General features: G+C 39.3%; 1 protein-coding gene across 4 annotated transcripts in view; it reads right to left on the minus strand.

Annotated features, from left to right (window-relative positions):
- Positions 1–18187, minus strand: part of MYO3A (myosin IIIA) — a 241796-nt gene that overhangs the window by 132916 nt on the left and 90693 nt on the right. For all 4 annotated transcript variants that reach the window (XM_059183893.1, XM_059183895.1, XM_059183894.1 and 1 more), the window contains exons 11-12: positions 2760–2859; positions 996–1112 (exon numbers count right to left, since the gene is read on the minus strand). In XM_059183893.1, coding sequence (XP_059039876.1) covers positions 996–1112; positions 2760–2859 — 217 coding nt within the window. The remainder of the gene's footprint in view (positions 1–995; positions 1113–2759; positions 2860–18187) is intronic.

Consider the following 18187-nt stretch of genomic DNA (forward strand, 5'->3'; position numbering starts at 1 on the left):
TCATTTGACCTGCCCAAATCACCAAGTTAACTGATAACAGAATTTAATGAAAGCCCAGACTTCTGGAACTTAAGTTCAAGGCTCATTAATTTACCATTATTCTTGTAAATTTTAAGGTGGTAGAGAATGAGAGAATTATTTATTTCTCACATATAAAAAAGCTATTAATCATAATATTAACCAATTTTCTAGAATATACAAATTGCTAAAAGAGAATAGGTCCAATTAAAAATGAAAGACAGCTTAACTCAATTCCAGAAAACTGTTATATATTTAAACCACTAGGGCTTGAATAATGGATAATTATATACTCATATTCATAAAACACACATACCTGATACTAAAAACCAATATGTCAAAAGGAATTTTTATTTTTATTTTTTTATTTTTTTATTTTTTTTTTTAAGATTATTTATTTATTTATTTGAGAGAGAGACAGTGAAAGAGATCATGAGTGAGGAGAAGGTCAGAGAGAGAAGCAGACTCCCCGTGGAGCTGGGAGCCTGATGTGGGACTCGATCCCGGGACTCCAGGATCATGACCTGAGCCGAAGGCAGTCGTCCAACCAACTGAGCCACCCAGGCGTCCCACAAAAGGAATTTTTAAATTCATAATGACAAGTTTCATAGCCACTAAGTATATATTACCTGTGAGACAATGTAATTATACTCTTGACTCTCCCATACTTGGTTCAGAGGGAGACAATACCCTGCACTTTCGCAGGCATCAGTTTATCAATATGATGCTTCGTATAGACCAGTTACCAGTGACTGGAAGTAGTCACCCTTCTGCCCTAGAGTTTTGGAGGAAGGAAGACCAGGAACCACATCCAGATTGATTCACCTCCTATTTTTTCCATCTCTCTGTTTTAGCAGCAATTACTTCTTTTTTCAAGGCACTGAATGAAAACGTCTTTGGCCTCATCTAAATTAATTTCAAATCTGAATAGTAAAATTATTAGTACAAAGTAGAAGAATGCAAACCACGCCACATACCTGTGTGGAATAAAGACCCAGACTCTGAAAAGGGTTCAGAGCAATGAGTATATCTCCCACATACATATAAATCTGATCTCTGCAGTAACAGTTCTCAAGTTGTTCTGAGACTGTATTCTAAAATAAAACAAAAAGAATTTTTTTCTTAAAAAATCATTTAAGGTCACTTACAACTTAAAATGTAGACAGTAATAAATTAAACATCTGGAATTTGGATTGAGGATCAGAAAGGAATAGACACACGGAGTCTAACACTGGGTCAGCAAGTAGCTTTCCACCTGACAGACGTTTTCTATTTTGAGGGCCATAGAGGGATGGCATTGTTCTCCATGTTTTCCAAAGGCCAGGTGAGATATTACACAGGTATTATGTGCCAAGAATCTTCCAGAAAATAAGAAAATGCAGAAGACAACATAAAGAGAAAGACCAATGGAAAAGGAAGGGGAGGATACAGAGAACATGACTTTTTTGCAGATCAGGATTATTTAGTGGTTCTGTAGAACGTCCTAGCCCTTTGCTGAGACATTTGGCTTTATGAGACACAGCAAAAAGTTCAGAAAAGTAACTTTCATAGTTGATAAATTGTGAGTACATGAAATCAATTTTAATAGTGTCAGAAATCATCATTTACAGTATGACACAAGAGGAGAGCAGATCATAGCTCAAAAATGAGACGAAAACAAAAGCACAGACAACAGAAACAAACAAGCCCCGTGTCTAACATGCAGGCCATCAGTATGATGAGCAAAGTCTTCTCTATAATCCACAAGCCTAGAAACTCCCATCATTAGAGAATTTGGTATGAAAAGATTTATAAAGGTGCTAGCAATCTTTGACTTGCAAAGTCAAAGATTGCCTTGATTACAAGATGTTTGATGTTCTCAAGAAAGATTATTTTGAGGAAGTACTCGAGTTGTTTAAGCAACCCTAAATTTACCAAATGACTACCTCTGTTCAGAAAATGTCTCCTGATTTGTTGAATTTCTAAGCAAATCTCAGGCATTTATTAGATGTATTTAAAGAATGCTGTTGATCAGGCAGGATAGAGATCCTAACCTTTTACTGAAAAGGAGCTATTTATTTCTCTAATGATCTGATTATCCAGAATAAAGGGAGACGAGGGGAAGGGAGACTGAAACTGTAATTTACTGGCTTGCATTTGTACCTTCACAAGAGATGCTTGAAATAGTTCTGAGATCACTGTGCCCTAATGGGCTAGCCCTGGGAGAGTAGGGACTTTGGGATCCCATGAGGGGGACAATGGCCATCGTAGGAGAGACAGGCTCTCAGGGTTTCCTAGATGCCTCTGGGTACAGCCACTGAGAGTGTAGCAGAAGAGAAAATAGAGGGAAAATAGCAGAAGAGAAAATAGAGCAGAAGAGAAAATAGAAAAAATACTCTGTGGAGATTGTAGGAGGCAGACCATTTTCTGACCTCAGTATATCATCCCTCTGAGACTCCCAGAATGAATTCAGGGGAGGAAGGGTCTATAACTTATAAGCAACTCACGCTAGTGGGAATCCACTCCTTTGTAATTTGACTAAGAAAGAAAGAAAGAAAGAAAGGGAGGAAGGAAGATGGACATCAGGTTGAAGAGATCTGGAAATCTGAGTTACACACATTCAAAGTGAAGATAGGAGAGATAATCAGGAAGCCAAGAGACAAGCAAAGCTTATAGATATTCCAACAGCCTCCTGTGCACATCACTTCTATAAATTAAACAAAATCTAGAATGTTTAGGTTTAATTAAATGGAGTCTCTTACCTCATCCAAAACTTCTAGGGTTGCTAAATCGTCTACATCCTTCAGACTGGACATTAGTGATCTATTGAAGTTACTTTTCTTGGTGTGAATGCGTTCATGTCTGTAGAGCAGTACAAAGAGAGAAACCCCTTCTGACTTGAGAACTTATTACTGATCACAGTGGAGGTAAGTTTTAGATACATATGAGACTACAAAACTTCTATAAAGCTTATTTTCCTAAATTCAACACTAACCATTTCCCAGAAAATAGCCTAATATATTTGGTCTGTTTTCTCCTCTCTATAGGAAAATTACAACATGTCAAACTTCCTTCACCGATGATGAAAAGAGTTCATTATTTCTATCAAGAACTCTCCTATATATAATTTGCTTTAAAGCTCCCTCCACATTGTGATTCAATGTTACAAAGTGGTGAGTCAGAGAGATGTGAATTCATTAGATTCCCAGTGGTTTCTGAGACCGTGTCAGGCCATTGGTGGCTAAGCAATGGTTACATTAGAAATTATTATTCAGCAGAATTTAAGAGGAATGTAAAATCAACTCCACTGTGGATTTTCGAATGGTTAAATGGATGAAGGAAATTGGTTTCAGGCACTGGGAAGCTTATTTTCAAGGAAAAACATTTCAGCAACTTCTGACAACAGCCAGAGGATCTTGATTTGACATGAAGGCCAGAGAAGCTGCTGAGATAAACACCAGGGCTTGTTTCAACTTTTCTGGACATGAAATTATCATCTAATTGGTATTTTGAACAAAACTGTACCTCCAATGTTTATTTTGGGAGATAAGTAGACTTTTGAAACAACATGGGGTTAGAGGTGACAACCCCCTGCAGTCAAACACCCAGCTATAACTTTTGAGTCTTCAAAACTTGACTACTAATAGCCTTCTGTTGACCAGAAGCCTTACCGATAACATAAACTGATTAACACATATTTTCTGGTTTTTTTCTTATATATAGTATTCTTATAGTAAAGTAAGCTAGGAAAAGAAAATGCTATTAAGAAAATCATAAAGGGGAAATATACTTAGAGTGTTATACTGTATTTATTGAAAAAAATCTGTATACAAGTGAACCCATGCAGCTCAAACCTGTGTTACTCAAGGGTCAACTGTACTGTCAAGCATTTCAATTTGTCCGTTAGTAAAAGGAGTAAGTAGACTGTGAGGAATAATAGGAACCATACCACTTACTCAGCAAACTTTGCTTAGTGAATTAAGTCACTATTTTTTAAAAAACTTTAATTCCAGTGTAGTTAACATATGGTTGCATTCATTTCAGATGTACGATATAGTGATTCAATAATTCCATATATGACTCAAGTGTTCATCACCATAAAGGTGCTCTTAATCCCCTTCACCTAGTTCAGCCACACCCCACCCACCTGCCTCTGGCTACCACCAGTTTGTTGTCTACAGTTAAGAGTCTGTTTTTGGTTTGTCCCTTTTTTCCCTTTGTCTTGTTTCTTAAATTCCATGTATGAGTGAAATCACGTGTTATTTGTCTTTCTCTGACTGGCTTACTTCACTTAGTATTATATAAACTCTCTAGCTCCATCCATGTTGTCCTCAATGGCCAGACTTCATTCTTTTTAATGGCTGGATAATACCACATGTTCTTTATCCACTCATCTACTGATGGACACCTGGGCTGCTTCCAGACTTTGGCTATTATAAATAATGGTACAGTAAACACAGGGGTGCATGTATCCCTTTGAATTAGTATTTTTGTATTCTTTGGGTAAATACCCAGTAGTGTGATTACTGGATTATATGGTAGTTCTATTTTTAGTTTTGGGGGGCACTTCCGTACTGTCTTCCACAGGGACTGCACCAGTTTGCATTCCCACCACCAGTGCACGAGGTGTTCCTTCTCTCCACATTACTGTCAACACTGGTTCTTTTAAAGTTAAAAGAACCTATTCTTTTAAAATTAAAAGAACTATTGGGACGCCTGGATGGCTCAATAAGTTAAATGTCTGCCTTTGGCTCAGGTCATGATCCCAGGGTCGGGGATGGAGGCCTTCATGAGGCTCCCTGCTCAGTGGGGAGTCTGCTTCTCCCTCTCTATACCCCTCTCCCCTGCTCATGCTCTCTCTCCCTCTTAAAAAAAAAAGAAAAGAAAAAGAAAAAGAATTAAATCAGTATTGATAAACTGTACCCCCTCTACCCTCGGCCAGCCCTTCCTTCGGTTCACTGGATTCTACCTTCTTTCACTTACTGAAGGACACCGCTGGTTCTTCTCTCATCCTAACGTCCCTCAAATTTTCCTCTCAGCTATCATAGTGCTTGTCTCAAAAGTCTCAAAAGAAACAAGCACAACGCCCTTCCTTGACTTCCATTTTTTCCCCCTATCTACTGTTCTATTTCCTTGCTTTATAGCAAAAATCCTCATAAGAATTATCTATACTTAATTTCTTTCCATCCAGTAAGAAAACTCGTTCCAGTCAGGGTGCCATCTCTCACGCCATGAACAGCTTCTGTTCTGTTAGGAATATATATATTTTTTAAATATTTTATTTATTTATTTGACAGACAGAGATCACAAGTAGGCAGAGAGGCAGAGAGAGAGGGGGAAGCAGGCTCCCCACTGAGCAGAGAGCGCGATGCGGGGCCTGATCCCAGGATCCTGAGATCATGACCTGAGCAGAAGGCAGAGCCTTTAACCCACTGAGCCACCCAGGCGCCCCTTCTGTTAGGAATATTAATGGCCTCACACTGCTAAGTCCCAAGGGTAGGTCTAAGACCTCATTTTATTTAACAGACTGGCAGCACTGACTAACTCCTTCTTAAATACACTTGTTTTGGTATCCTGTACGCTTCCCTTGATTCTCTTCCTTGCCTTACTGGCATCTCCATTTGAGAATCATTTTCTGATTCCTCCTCATCTTTCTATTACATCTGGGATCTCTGGAGCTTCAATCCTTGCAGTTTTTTTCTTCTCTATCTACATTCACTTCCTGCTTTAACTACCACCCACACACTGACAACTCTGCTGATCTTCAGGCTTAAGCATCCAAATGCTTACTCAACACTTCAGCTGGAAGTCTAATTGGCAGGCTTAACACATCCCAAACCATGCTCCTGAATACGCAGCCCCAAACCCCAGGACTCTCATCCCGGTAGGCGGTGACTCCCCTCTACTGATTGTTCAAGTGGTCCTTGGATCTTCTCTTTTTCTCACATCCTTCATGCAATCCATATACAAATTCCATCAGCTCTACTGCCGAATTCTATCTGGAACAAACCATTTCTCACCGCCATCACCTCCACCATATTGCATCCCACTACCATTATGGCCCCCCACCCCACTGCCACCTTTGCTTTCCACACTCTTCTCAATATTACAGTCAGGAAGATTTGTCCTTCATTTATATTAGTTCCTCCTCAGCTCCACCTGTGTGATGAAACTTTATCATTTTTCACAGCTCACCTCAAATGCCACCTCTTTAAAGCTTCTCAGCATAATTCTATACAACCTTCAGAACAAATATTTTAGTTCAATCAGTTCAACCAATCATTTGTATATCGGTCTTACTCCCTTTACTAGACCGAGAAGTTCCCCGGGATGAGGAAATCTCTTCAACCTATGGGAGCTGGAAAAGTTGGACATCCCATATGCAAAAATTTTAAAATCTAGACACTAACCAGGCCCCTTTAACAAAATTAACCCAAATGGATCACAGACCTAAATGTAAAATGCAAAACTCCTAGAAGATAACATAGGAGAATATCTTGATAACCTTGGGTTTGGAATGAATTTTTAGATACAGCATGAAAACCACCATCAATAAAAAAAAAAATCAATAAGTTGGACTTCATTAAAATTAAAAACTTCTTTCTCTACAAAAGATACTGTTAAGAGAGCAAAAGGAAAGCCACAGACTTGGAGAAAACATTAGCAAATCACGTATCTGATAAAGGACTTGTATCTAATAAGGATAGTTGTACTCCTATTTTCAATTCTTGGGTTCCTCCATCTTTATGGCATTTATAAACATTCACAGATATGCCCTTATTGGTATGGATAATTTAGTTACTATTTGAATACCTTACTACACTGTAAATTCCAAGATACATGAGACGATTATATGTCTTTGATCCGCCCCCCACTGTATCTGGGGAACAAGCAGATTATTTAAAACATAGTAGGTTCTCAATAAACATTAGTTGAATAAAGTAAGTCAGAGTATACCCCACACAGTTTCTGGCACAGAAGTTCTACATAGTTGGTCTCAGTATTTGCTGAATTCAATAGGTTATCATCTTACTTATGCCCCTATTTCCAAAGAGACTCATATTATTTTTGAGAAAACAGAAAAAGAAGTCCAATTATCCATTTAATTAAAGTGAAGAACCCTGAATTTTTCACCCGTTTTTTTATAGGTCCATTTGGCAGCTAAAGACTATTCCTGGAGAATTACAAGAAGGAGGTGGTGAAGAATTGGGAGATCCATATTTGGCTGGCTAATACTCCTGTGAATCCATCCACTCCTGTGAATTCATCCTCCTTGAGGCTTCTGGTATGAGTTTCCAAAAACTTAGAAAAGATGTTGTTATTGTAATGATTGAAAGCCTCTAAGGACTCCCCATTTTCTACAGCATGACTTAAAGACTTCTTGGCATGGAATTCACGTCTCTTCACAGCCTTGTCTCGAAGAGCCTTTCCAGCATCATCAACCATCCTCTCTGTACAGAACATTCTCTAATATGCCAACTATTCTGAGATTCAGTGCTTCGCTCATTTCATTTTCTTTGCCTGGAATTAGTTTCCTTCCATGTCTCTGAAGTTCTACTTATCATGCAAAGTCAGGCTCAAGTTTCACCCTCTCTGAAGCTGTTGCAGGACTTTCAAGAGAGAGAATGTACCCCTAGCAGGGAAACTTTCACCTTTAACTAGGTATGTTTACCATTTTTAACCAGACTAGGAGAAACTTATGGGCAGAGACCAAGTGTTATTCATCTTTCTATGCCTGGTATCAAGGACACAGCAGTATGAAATGCCCAACTAGCCAGTGTGCAAAGCATAATATCTCTTAGTGGAACCAATCCTGTGTCCTTCCCTTTTAGTTCATGTCCCATGATTTCGGGAAAACCTTTTAATAAGTCAGCTGACACCAAAACCTACTTGACCTACCATCTTTCAGACCTCTTACCAATATCCACAGAATTAAATTCTGTGATTCACAGGTTCCTTTTGGTTTTGTTTTGAAAGAGAAAATGAGAATGTGAGTTGGGGTAGGGGGAGCAGAAGGGGAGAGAGAGAGAGAGAATCTTTAGCAGGTTCAATGTTCAGTGCAGAGCCTGATGCGGGGTTTGATCTCACGACCCTGGGATCATGGCCTGAGCTGAAATCAAGAGTCGGATGCTTAACTGACTGAGCCACCCAAGTGCCCCCTGTGATTCACAGTTTTAATGGAAAACATGAAACTTAGCTTTGGTATGTATGTACCCAAGTGTGGAGAGGTTGCCAGGGTGTTATCTGCTGGGAATAGAGGGAGGAACACGTGTGGAGGTCTGAAGACAGGTTATAAGACATGCCCAGAAAGGGCCCTGTCACTGAAACAGTGAGAGGGACTCTGGTGCCCACTGAGCCTGAACTCCAGCCATAATGGGAAATTAAGGAATTATTTTAATCAAGAGGGGGAGCCTAGAAAGAACAGAGTGGAGTAGCATATTCTAGTCAAGGAAAAAAATCATCTTACTGTACTCGAAAAATAAACATTATCACTAAACATCATCACACTTAGGACAGCCAAGAAAAGTTAGAATTCTAGTAGTAAATATCTTATAATTTAGGGTCATACATTCTAAGAACATATTAAAATGTGGCATTTCAAATTAGTAGAGAAAGAAAAAAATTCAAGAAATTGTGCTGGTTAAAAATTTGGGAATCATGTACCTTATGTAAAAATAAAGCCCAAGTGTATTAAACCTACAGATTTTTAAAAAACACTCATAAGAGTTCTAGGAGAAGATACAGAAGAGTTGTATAATAATAATAATGGGGTAGGAATGGAATTTTTAAGTATGACAAGATAAAAAAGAGAATAAAAATATGGGATGGGTGCCTGGGTGGCTCAGTGGGTTAAAGCCTCTGCCTTCAGCTCAGGTCATGATCCCAGGGTCCTGGGATTGAGCCCTGCATCGGGCTCTCTGCTCAGCAGGGAGCCTGCTTCCCGTCCTCTCTCTCTGCCTGCCTCTCTGCCTACTTGTGATCTCTGTCTGTCAAATAAATAAATAATGTCTTTAAAAAACTTGTTAGTTTTCAAATAATTCTTTAAAAAATATGGGATAGATTTGGCAAGATAACAATTTTAATAAATGAGTATAATAAAAACCCAAGTTCTAAGGAAAATAAAAAAAAAATTTGCAGTGTGTATGATGGACAAAGGATTAATATGTTTAATATTTCAAGAACTTTTGAAATTCAATAAAAAGAACACTGAAAATGAGATCTCATGAGATATTAGGATAGTGAAATTGTACTGAACACATAAATTTTAGGCTTTTCTATTTTGATTTGGGAAGATAAATCCATCACTATCATTTCCTAAAAAGACATGTTAACACCAGAAAATACTGAAAGCTAATAATCTTACCTAGACTGATGGTGTTAAAATAGCTGAATCATATAATCTCTGTTGACTCTTCCAGACCTGGAATTCTATAATTTGTCAACCTAATGGGCTTGATAATTCTGTGTATTGATTAGGTGTGTTACCCAGGAGATGGGCAACTACTTCATTACGAAGAGAAAATGAGGAACCATTTTCTGTGACTCTGAAAAACTCGTGGTTTTGTTTTGTTTGTCACTTATAAAGACTTTATCAGGGTAATTGTGGAGATGGCTTGGCTCTACTCTAGAATATGACTCCTCTATTAAGATTTCTCTTCAACTCAAGGGTAGAGAGGCTGATGGATTCAGAGCATTATTGGGCCAGTAGTGATAATGGGTATAAAGTCAGGGTAGATTATGGATTGACTGATAAATTATTAGACATGGAACTGAATTCTGAGATAGTTGATGGAAAATCAAAAGTTATTTCTGAAGCTATATGAACCCTTGCCCTGGTTTGGATAGTGGTACTTATGATACCACAGGAACATCAGGAGCACGGGCTCTAGAATCAGAACACTCAGAGCAAACACGAAAAGAGTTTGTGAGGATAAGTAAAATAGATCATTTCATGGAAAATGCTTATTTAGAATGGGCATAGGAAAATGTCTAGTACATAACAGCTACTATTATTTCAGTTGTGGTTTTGTCACTTATTGGCCATGTGACCTTGGGCATGTAACTTCGCTTTCTCAGACATAAGATGGGAATAATACAAGTCTATTTCATAAGGCTGTTATGGGGTGAAGTTACATAATGTATGTAAAGTGATTCATTCAGCACTGCTATGGTTAATAAATTTTAACCATTATTTTTATGGTCATGGGTTCAAGCCTCATCTATATTTTATATTTACATTTAATATTTACTTTTAATTTAGATTTAATTATATTTTAAATTTATATATATATATATTTTAAAGATTTTATTTATTTGAAAAAGAGAGAGCACAAGCAGGGGGAGCAGTAGAGGGAGAGGGAGAAGCAGGCTCCTCACAGAGCAGAGAGCCTGATGAGGGACTCTATCCTAGGACCCCCGGATCATGACCTGAGCCGAAGACAGACACTTAACCATGTGAGCCACCCAGGGGCCCCTTAAATGTATATTTATAGTAACTTTATATTTAGCTGTCTCCATCCTCTTCTCATTCCACAGATACCCTCCTGCCTTCAACAAACACGAATTGTAAAAACGTGGCCCTGGACTCAGCTCAAACCGAGCAAGAAATGGGAAGAATTTGGGCCCAGGTCTTGCGAAGGATTTCACCGTATTTATTATTAAATCCTATGTATACCCGGAGGGTAGTAGCTCAGCAGAAACTGGGCATTCTGTCAGATGACAGGGAAATAAGCAAACTCTTCTTCTTCGTCTCCTCCCTATTCTCATAGCAGTGTTTTGAGCAGTGTTGAGCAGCGTCTTAGGCTGACTTTACAGAACAGAGCTGAAGTTTAGTTGGGTTCACGGCGAGAAGCTACACAGCTGTCTAGCACATCTGGGTTCCCGCAAACCTCCCTCCCACCTCTCGCTGATCAGGACCGAGTGCTGTTCTCTGCCAGGTCAGTTAAACTGGAGAAGAACCCCCGTGGCCACTGGACTTGCCCCTGCATACTTCTGCCCTATCTGTATGTCTGCACTATCAGTTCCTGTTAGACAAGGCTATCACGATGGGCTGCTCTGGAAAGCACGGTCAGCACTGCTGTCACTTGGTTGGGCCTTACACAGTATGGAGACAACGAGGCAGAAACACACACACACACACACACACACACACACACACACACACACAAATAGTTCCAGCTGTCATAACAAAATAGCAACAGTGAGTGACTCACTTTTGTACTCTTTTGTGCAGCGTCGATACATGACTAGTTGAGTCAATTATATCCTTGTTCAGCTTTAAAATTAGCTTAACATTGAAAAAGCGACTCAGTTAACAGTACATAAGATCAAAGGGCATAAGAGTGAAAAGAACAGTTCAATATATTACAGTCCGATTTCATTTTAAGAATTATGAAAAGTGAGGTCAGCAAGCCTGTGACATGTCCAACCTTGTGTCAAAACACAATGAACCAGGTGATTGATATGACATCTCCATTCCTGTTCTGGTTTGTTAGGCTTTCCCCCCCAAATCGCACACACACACACACACACACACACACACACACCCCAAACCCCAAGCAGAACCTTAAATTATACATGCTTCAACATCTATTATTGCATTCATTCATTCAACAAATATTTACATTTCTGCAGCCTCCAGTATGTTTCAGACAATTCGGAGCTCGGCTTAAGCTAGGAAAAAAAAGCAGATAAGGTCTATGACCACACAGAGCACACACATCCTGACGGAATAGTTAACAATACACGTATAAACAAAAATGTTAGGATAAGTTGAGCTAGGCCTGATATGTTTGCACAGATTCATTTTTGAAGAAGAATGTGCTAAAATCCAGTAGCACTGGTTTTTGCCTCAAATCCTACTCAATTAATAAACAAAACTATATTTGCTCATGTGGGCGTAGGGTGGGTCGTGTGCGGTGGGTGTCTTTGGTAATCAGTTGTGGCCAACAAAGAATAACCAGACCTTGAAAAGGAAGTAAGCCACTGAAGGTGTTATCAATAGGCATGTAAATGTTATAAGTTTCCTTGGTTAGCTTTCTACAAAGACCAACCCTAAAGGCCCTTGTTGGCAGCCCTGTTGGGACCCCTGTCACTCTTGAGAGCTTTTTCTGCATCTTCACTTAATAAACTTCTATCGTTTTACTCACACACACACACACACACACACACACACACACAAAATCACACAAAAAAACAAAAAACAAATAAAAAACCACGTTATTCACAGTTAATTCAGGAGCATGCAATTAGTGTATAAAAGCTTTCTCTGTGAGTTAAATACTTTGAAAGCTATTAAAGTTGTAATGAATGATGAAGAAAAACTGAATTATATTCTATAAACAAAAATTTTAAAAGAATTGGCAACTGTGAAAATATTTTACACCTTACTTGTCTCTTTTGGTCACTTATGTATCGTAAGCACCTAAACAGTAGCTGGGAGATAGTAGATAATAATTGAAGTAGATTGAATAAATGAGAGGATAAATGATTATTTGTCAAAGGAAGATGTCTAGTCCAATCTGTGTCACTACCTTAATATGATATCCATGTTTGTCTGAAACAAACTGAATTCTTTGGAGTTTGTGTAAATGAAAGCTTTGAATTTTTCCCAATATAATATTGGGTATTTCTTTAAAAAAATTATTCATTTATTTGAGAGAGAGCAAGAGAGGGAGCATAAGTGGAAGGGGAGGGTCAGAGGGAGAGGGAGAAGCAGGCTCTCCACCCCGCAGGGAGCCAGACTTGGGACTTGATACCAGGACCCTGGGATCATGACCTGAGCTGAAGTCAGACACTTAGGTGACTGAGCCATTGAGAAGACCCAATATTAACTATTTCTTAAAATGAGGATGTACACCTAGATTTTTAAAAGAACATCTAAATGTTTCTATAATTTTATACACTATACTACACTAGTATTTAATTAATCATCACTGCTATTGTTCTGGTCAACTTTCATTTTTCTGGTATCAAATTTTTAAAAAATGCACACAATGATTTGTTAGATTTAACTATATACTAAATACCAGACAGTAGCATTGTTAGGCAAAAATTTTTTGATAGTTCAAAAAAACACATGCTTATAGAAAGGGATAGCTATTGATTTCAGAAGCACATTTCCTTTAGAATCTTCTTACATCAGTGTCATTTTAATAAAAATCTAACTGTGCGATTCAATCCAGCCTGTATTTATTGAGACCCTGCTATGGGCAGGGCATTGTCCTAAGTGTCGCGGGGTTACTGTAAGTGAAAAGGAATCCAGATCCTACATTCAATGAGTTTCAGTCAAGTGTGAGCTATAAAAACATTTAAAACAACACGAGGCATATCGTAAGTGCCAAAAGTGAAGTAAAAATCCAATATTAGGGAAATAGCAAGGAGGCAATAATTCCCTCCTGCGGAACCAGGAATGGGGCTTGCAGGTCTGGCGCTCAGTCTCGTTACTGGAGCAGGACCAGGATTCCGTGAGCTGAGGAAGAGTGTTTGTAGGTGCAGTGATCACTGGTGGGTGCTCAAGTCTGTGGCAGCAGCACGTGGGAAAGGGCAATGTAGGCAGGTGCCCCACGACAGTGACGGTCTGTCGCAGCCAGAAGGCAGAATGCTAGTGTGGGAGAGGCTGGAGGCTGAGGAACCTAGGTTGGAGAGGGCATGATTGTTGAGAAACACAGACCTCTTCCATGCGTTCAAATTCCAAATGTCCAGAAAGCAAAGCACGGACTTCTGTAAGGAAGCCGAGAACTCCTCCGACATTTCTTGTCTCACTGACTGACCACCCCCCCGCCCCATCTGATTGGCTGCACACGCCAGAGATCTGCTTCCCTCTCATCTCCTATATCCACGCCATCACCAGATGACTTTATTTTCTTCTTAAACCTTGCTGGGTCTCTGTTTCTCTCCATCTCCAGTGAGGAGAGGATGGCCCATTGACTGAGGTTGGGAACAGTAAGAAAGGCAGGGGAAAAACAAATCGGAGGTCATGAAAGCTACAGAAAGCATGTAAGAACAGCTTAGAAAGGTTGCCCGGGGCTGCTGATTTGATACAGGGTGAGGGGTAGTGGTGGTGTTATTTCTTACAACTGAACACTATTCTGCTCTCCTTCTAACGCCTCAACAGAGAGGTATTCAATCAGACCTCAAATGTCTCTTTCGGGGGTAAAACCTCTATTTCTACTCTCGATCTTCAAGCCCCCACTATTCTTACTTGGATTATTACAAATAGTGAGTGACTTTTTAGAACGTCAGATAGGTGACTCCCTGGTCAGTGCCCTCCAATGGTCCCATGTCACCCAGAGAAAGGTCCCATGTAAACCCACCCAACCCTACCCCGCTATGTCAGACCTTGTCTCCTAACGCTGTCCCCGTGCTCCCCACCTGGCTCACTCTTGCCTCAGAGGCCTCCAGACTCTGCTTCCACCTGCAGACCCTCTCCCCGCACCCCTGCAGGACTCGAAATCCTCTTTCCCTTTCTCTATACTTCCTCCAGCGCACACTGCCGTCTAACGTGCTACCTTGTTACTGACTGACTTTACTTTGTCTAAGTTTTCCCTCTAATAATGTAAGCTCCACACTAGGTTTTGTTTTGTTTTGGTTTTTTTGTTTTTTAATCTGTTAACTGATTTACCCCTTACTCCTAGGCCAGATTCTTGCAAATGGTAGGTTCTCAAAATGTTTCTTGGATAAAGGAGTGAATAGTTTGTTTTACTAAATGTTCATTGACCGTGGAGCAAAAGAAATTTTATTGTTTTTTTCCTCTGGTTATAAACAATTGAAATGATCAGAGAAAAGGGGTGTGTGTGCGTATATATACACAGATACACATACACGCACATATATATATACACATAAACATACACATATATACATATACTTCAAGATAATTTTACACTTCTAACATTTTCCTTTGGCCTTCATTTGATAGAACTGGTTTCCATTCTTGTCACTTTATTAAATACTTTACTTCTGAAAGACTTGGAAAAAGCAAAGTCAGAATCCTTCCCTAAGATTTTTGTCCTTTTGTGAAAAGTACAGCTTGTTAAACAGATTATATTTTTCATTTACTCTGTCATACTGGAGAGACATAGTTTCAGACTATAAATATTTTCTCTCTGTGTTGTCAAAGGTCACACATACCCCGAGGGGGTTTATTATGGCTTCACTTGCATTTCAGTTCTGCTCACGGAAAAAAGAAACAACTCTTGCTGCCCGATGTTAAGTTTTTATCCTGCCTCTACAATTGTACTATTGTCATGCAACAGCTTTATTTGCTTTTACTTTGGTAAAATATACTCTTGTAAATATCAAGCCCTGTCTTCTAAGGTAATGCAGGAGCCGCCGGGGGTAGTATCGAAATCCTTCATCAAACATCCATCAGTGGCTTTGTTTTAGTTTCCTTATCCATCTTTAAATTCCAGTACCTAAGTCACAACTGGCGGTACCATGGGAGTGTAGGCTCTCGCTGGTACGCCCTGGAAGGCCAGTTTTATTTATGTGTACTTGTGCTCCATTGGCCAAGTATGTAGTTGAGAAAGGATGGTGAGGAAGGGAGCTGGCACCAGGCCGGCCAGCCAGATCAGCAGGCCCGCTCTGGCCATGACTGCAGTGACAGATGTCAGAGTCACCCAGCCCCCAAGACCTTTCTAATTGTCTTTTTCATTCACAGAGCTCTTCCTCTCTCACATATAATTTTGTAAAGATGTGCTTTCGTCGGGACTGTACAGATACACACAAAATCTGTGGCAATGCTAGAAGGACAAAGTTGGAAAAATGATATGTGAAAGCAGATGAAAATCTCTACCGATGTCTTCCTTAATTTATTCCAAATCTCTGCACTAAATCTCCCTATTATTTTCTTCCCACTATTCTAAACCTCTCTACTACTTTGTCTGGGGACTGAAGCATATGAAATAAATGGACACCCAAAGATACTGTCTATAATTTGTATGTTGTCATAGGATACTCTGTGCCATTATAATTTCATTATTGACACGTTTAAAAATCACTCCTTGATTTTTCTTTTCTCTAATGCTATTTGTCCATTCATTACCATGACCGAGATTCCATACTCTAGAATAGGGATTGGCAAATTTTCTCTGTTAAAAAAAAAAACCCAGATAAATAAATATTTTCAGCTTTGAAGGCCATCTGACCTGTGTCACAACTACTCAACCTTATTACGGTGTGAAAGCAGCCATAGGGATAATAAATGAGCAAATAGACATGACTCTGTTCTAATAAAATTTCATTTACAAACTAGGAGGCAGGCCAGTTTGGCCTATAAGCCATAGCTTGGGGACCCTCTGTTAGGCAAGAGATCTGGGCAAAAAGAAGGGTCTAGAAGACAAGGATGGCAGATATTACCAGTGATCAGTGGGTCAAAAGATAGAGAGTTAAAAAAAAATAAATTTATTAAAGATTAATATATGCTTGATGACTGAAATGAAACTTTTTAAAAAAACTAAACCATGAAGTGCTTAGTATTACATTAAAACTCACAAGCTAGTTGCAGAACACGTGAGGCATATCATTTAATATAATTAATGTGTCCATGAAAGAGGTATGGGGGATCAAGGTTTTAGAAAGCGAATCTTTTCTCCAATCGCTCACACTTTAATTTCAGAAAGATATTAACCCTAACTACTATTTTTCAGTGGCTTCTAACATTATAGGCATCCTTGATGTTTTAAGTGATAAAGCATGATAAAATGATGCTTAAGAGCCTCGTTAAACTTTCCAATTAGTTGCTTGTATATAAATAGGTTTCTAGAAAGACACACAAAACCCTGGACATATTGGTTGCCTCTGAGAAAGGACGTAAGTAAGGAGACTATTTTTCCTGATGGCTCTTTTGCACTACTTCAACATGCATGCATTACCTATTCAAAAAACACAATGAGGGGTGCCTAGGTGGCTCAGTGGGTTAAGCCCCTGCCTTCAACTCAGGTCATGATCTCAGGGTCCTCGGATCGAACCCCACATTGGGCTCTCTGCTCACAGGGGAGCCTGCTCCACCCCCCTTTCTCTCTGCCTGCCTCTCTGCCTACTTGTGATTTCTGTCTGTCAAATAAATACATAAGATCTTTAAAAAAAAAAAAACAGAATGAAAGAAAACATAGTTTATGTTCTAGTATAGATTTTGATTTAAAACTACAAACCAACTGCATCAAGAGAAAGTATATGGGGCTCCTGGGTGGCTCAGTGGGTTAAGCGTCTGCCTTCAGCTCAGGTCATGATCCCAGGGTCCTGGGATCGAGCCCCGTGTCAGGCTCCCTGCTCAGCGGGGAGTCTGCTTCTCCTCCTCCCTCTGCCCCCCTCCTTTGCTTGTCCTTTCTCTCTCTCTCGTTTGTTCTTTCTCAAATACATAAAATCTTTTTTAGAAAAAGAAACTGCTTTATGAGTTGGACAAAAGGCACAGTCTCACCTATCGAAAGGACTAATTTTATTAAGACAATTAGCAAGCTTTAAGTAACACACACTACCTAGTACTCTCTGTTAGGTGGTTCTAGGCAGGGGAGAGGGAGCCTCTGTGCTCCCATACCAGAATCAGGTATCTGGAAGCTGATGAAAAATGTTCCCTGTGGGAAATCTTGTCTCTTTCTGCTGTAAATGTGACTTCTCTGTGCTATTATTTTAGACAGAGTGACCTGTTTTTAGATGTTGAAATAAGACCGACATCTTAGTTTGCAAGAATATCTGATGGCTGTTGTCCATCTGCCAAGGGCTTCTTACCTCTTTCTTTTCCTCACTGTCAGCTTATAAACAGGAGAGTAGAGAAGAGCCAGTTTCTAGAAGGAGACTTCTGTGGCAAAGATGGAGAGACTGGTTCCTTCCATAGGCAGAATTACCAATGCCACAGTAAGTATCCATAGGGAAACTGCTATTACAGAAAATTAATCTGGTTACAAACAAACATGGCCAGGGAGTTTTGTGTAGTTTGCCTGGTTGAAGAATGATGGCAGGAAGGGTCACCAGAAAGTGTGTGACATTCATTTTTTTGAATGGTTACATTCATTTTTTTGGTTACATTCATTTTTTTCCCCCAAATATAAAAATAAACTACATTCTTTGTTTAAAAAATTGAAAAATGTCAAAAGGTGAAAGAAACAAAATCACCTATAGCTCCATCGCCAAGAGATAACCACGATTGACATTCTGGTGTTTTACCTTTTAGTCTCTTTTCTATATACTTGTA

Source organism: Mustela lutreola, chromosome 8, assembly GCF_030435805.1.
Source record: "Mustela lutreola isolate mMusLut2 chromosome 8, mMusLut2.pri, whole genome shotgun sequence".
NCBI lineage: Eukaryota > Metazoa > Chordata > Mammalia > Carnivora > Mustelidae > Mustela > Mustela lutreola.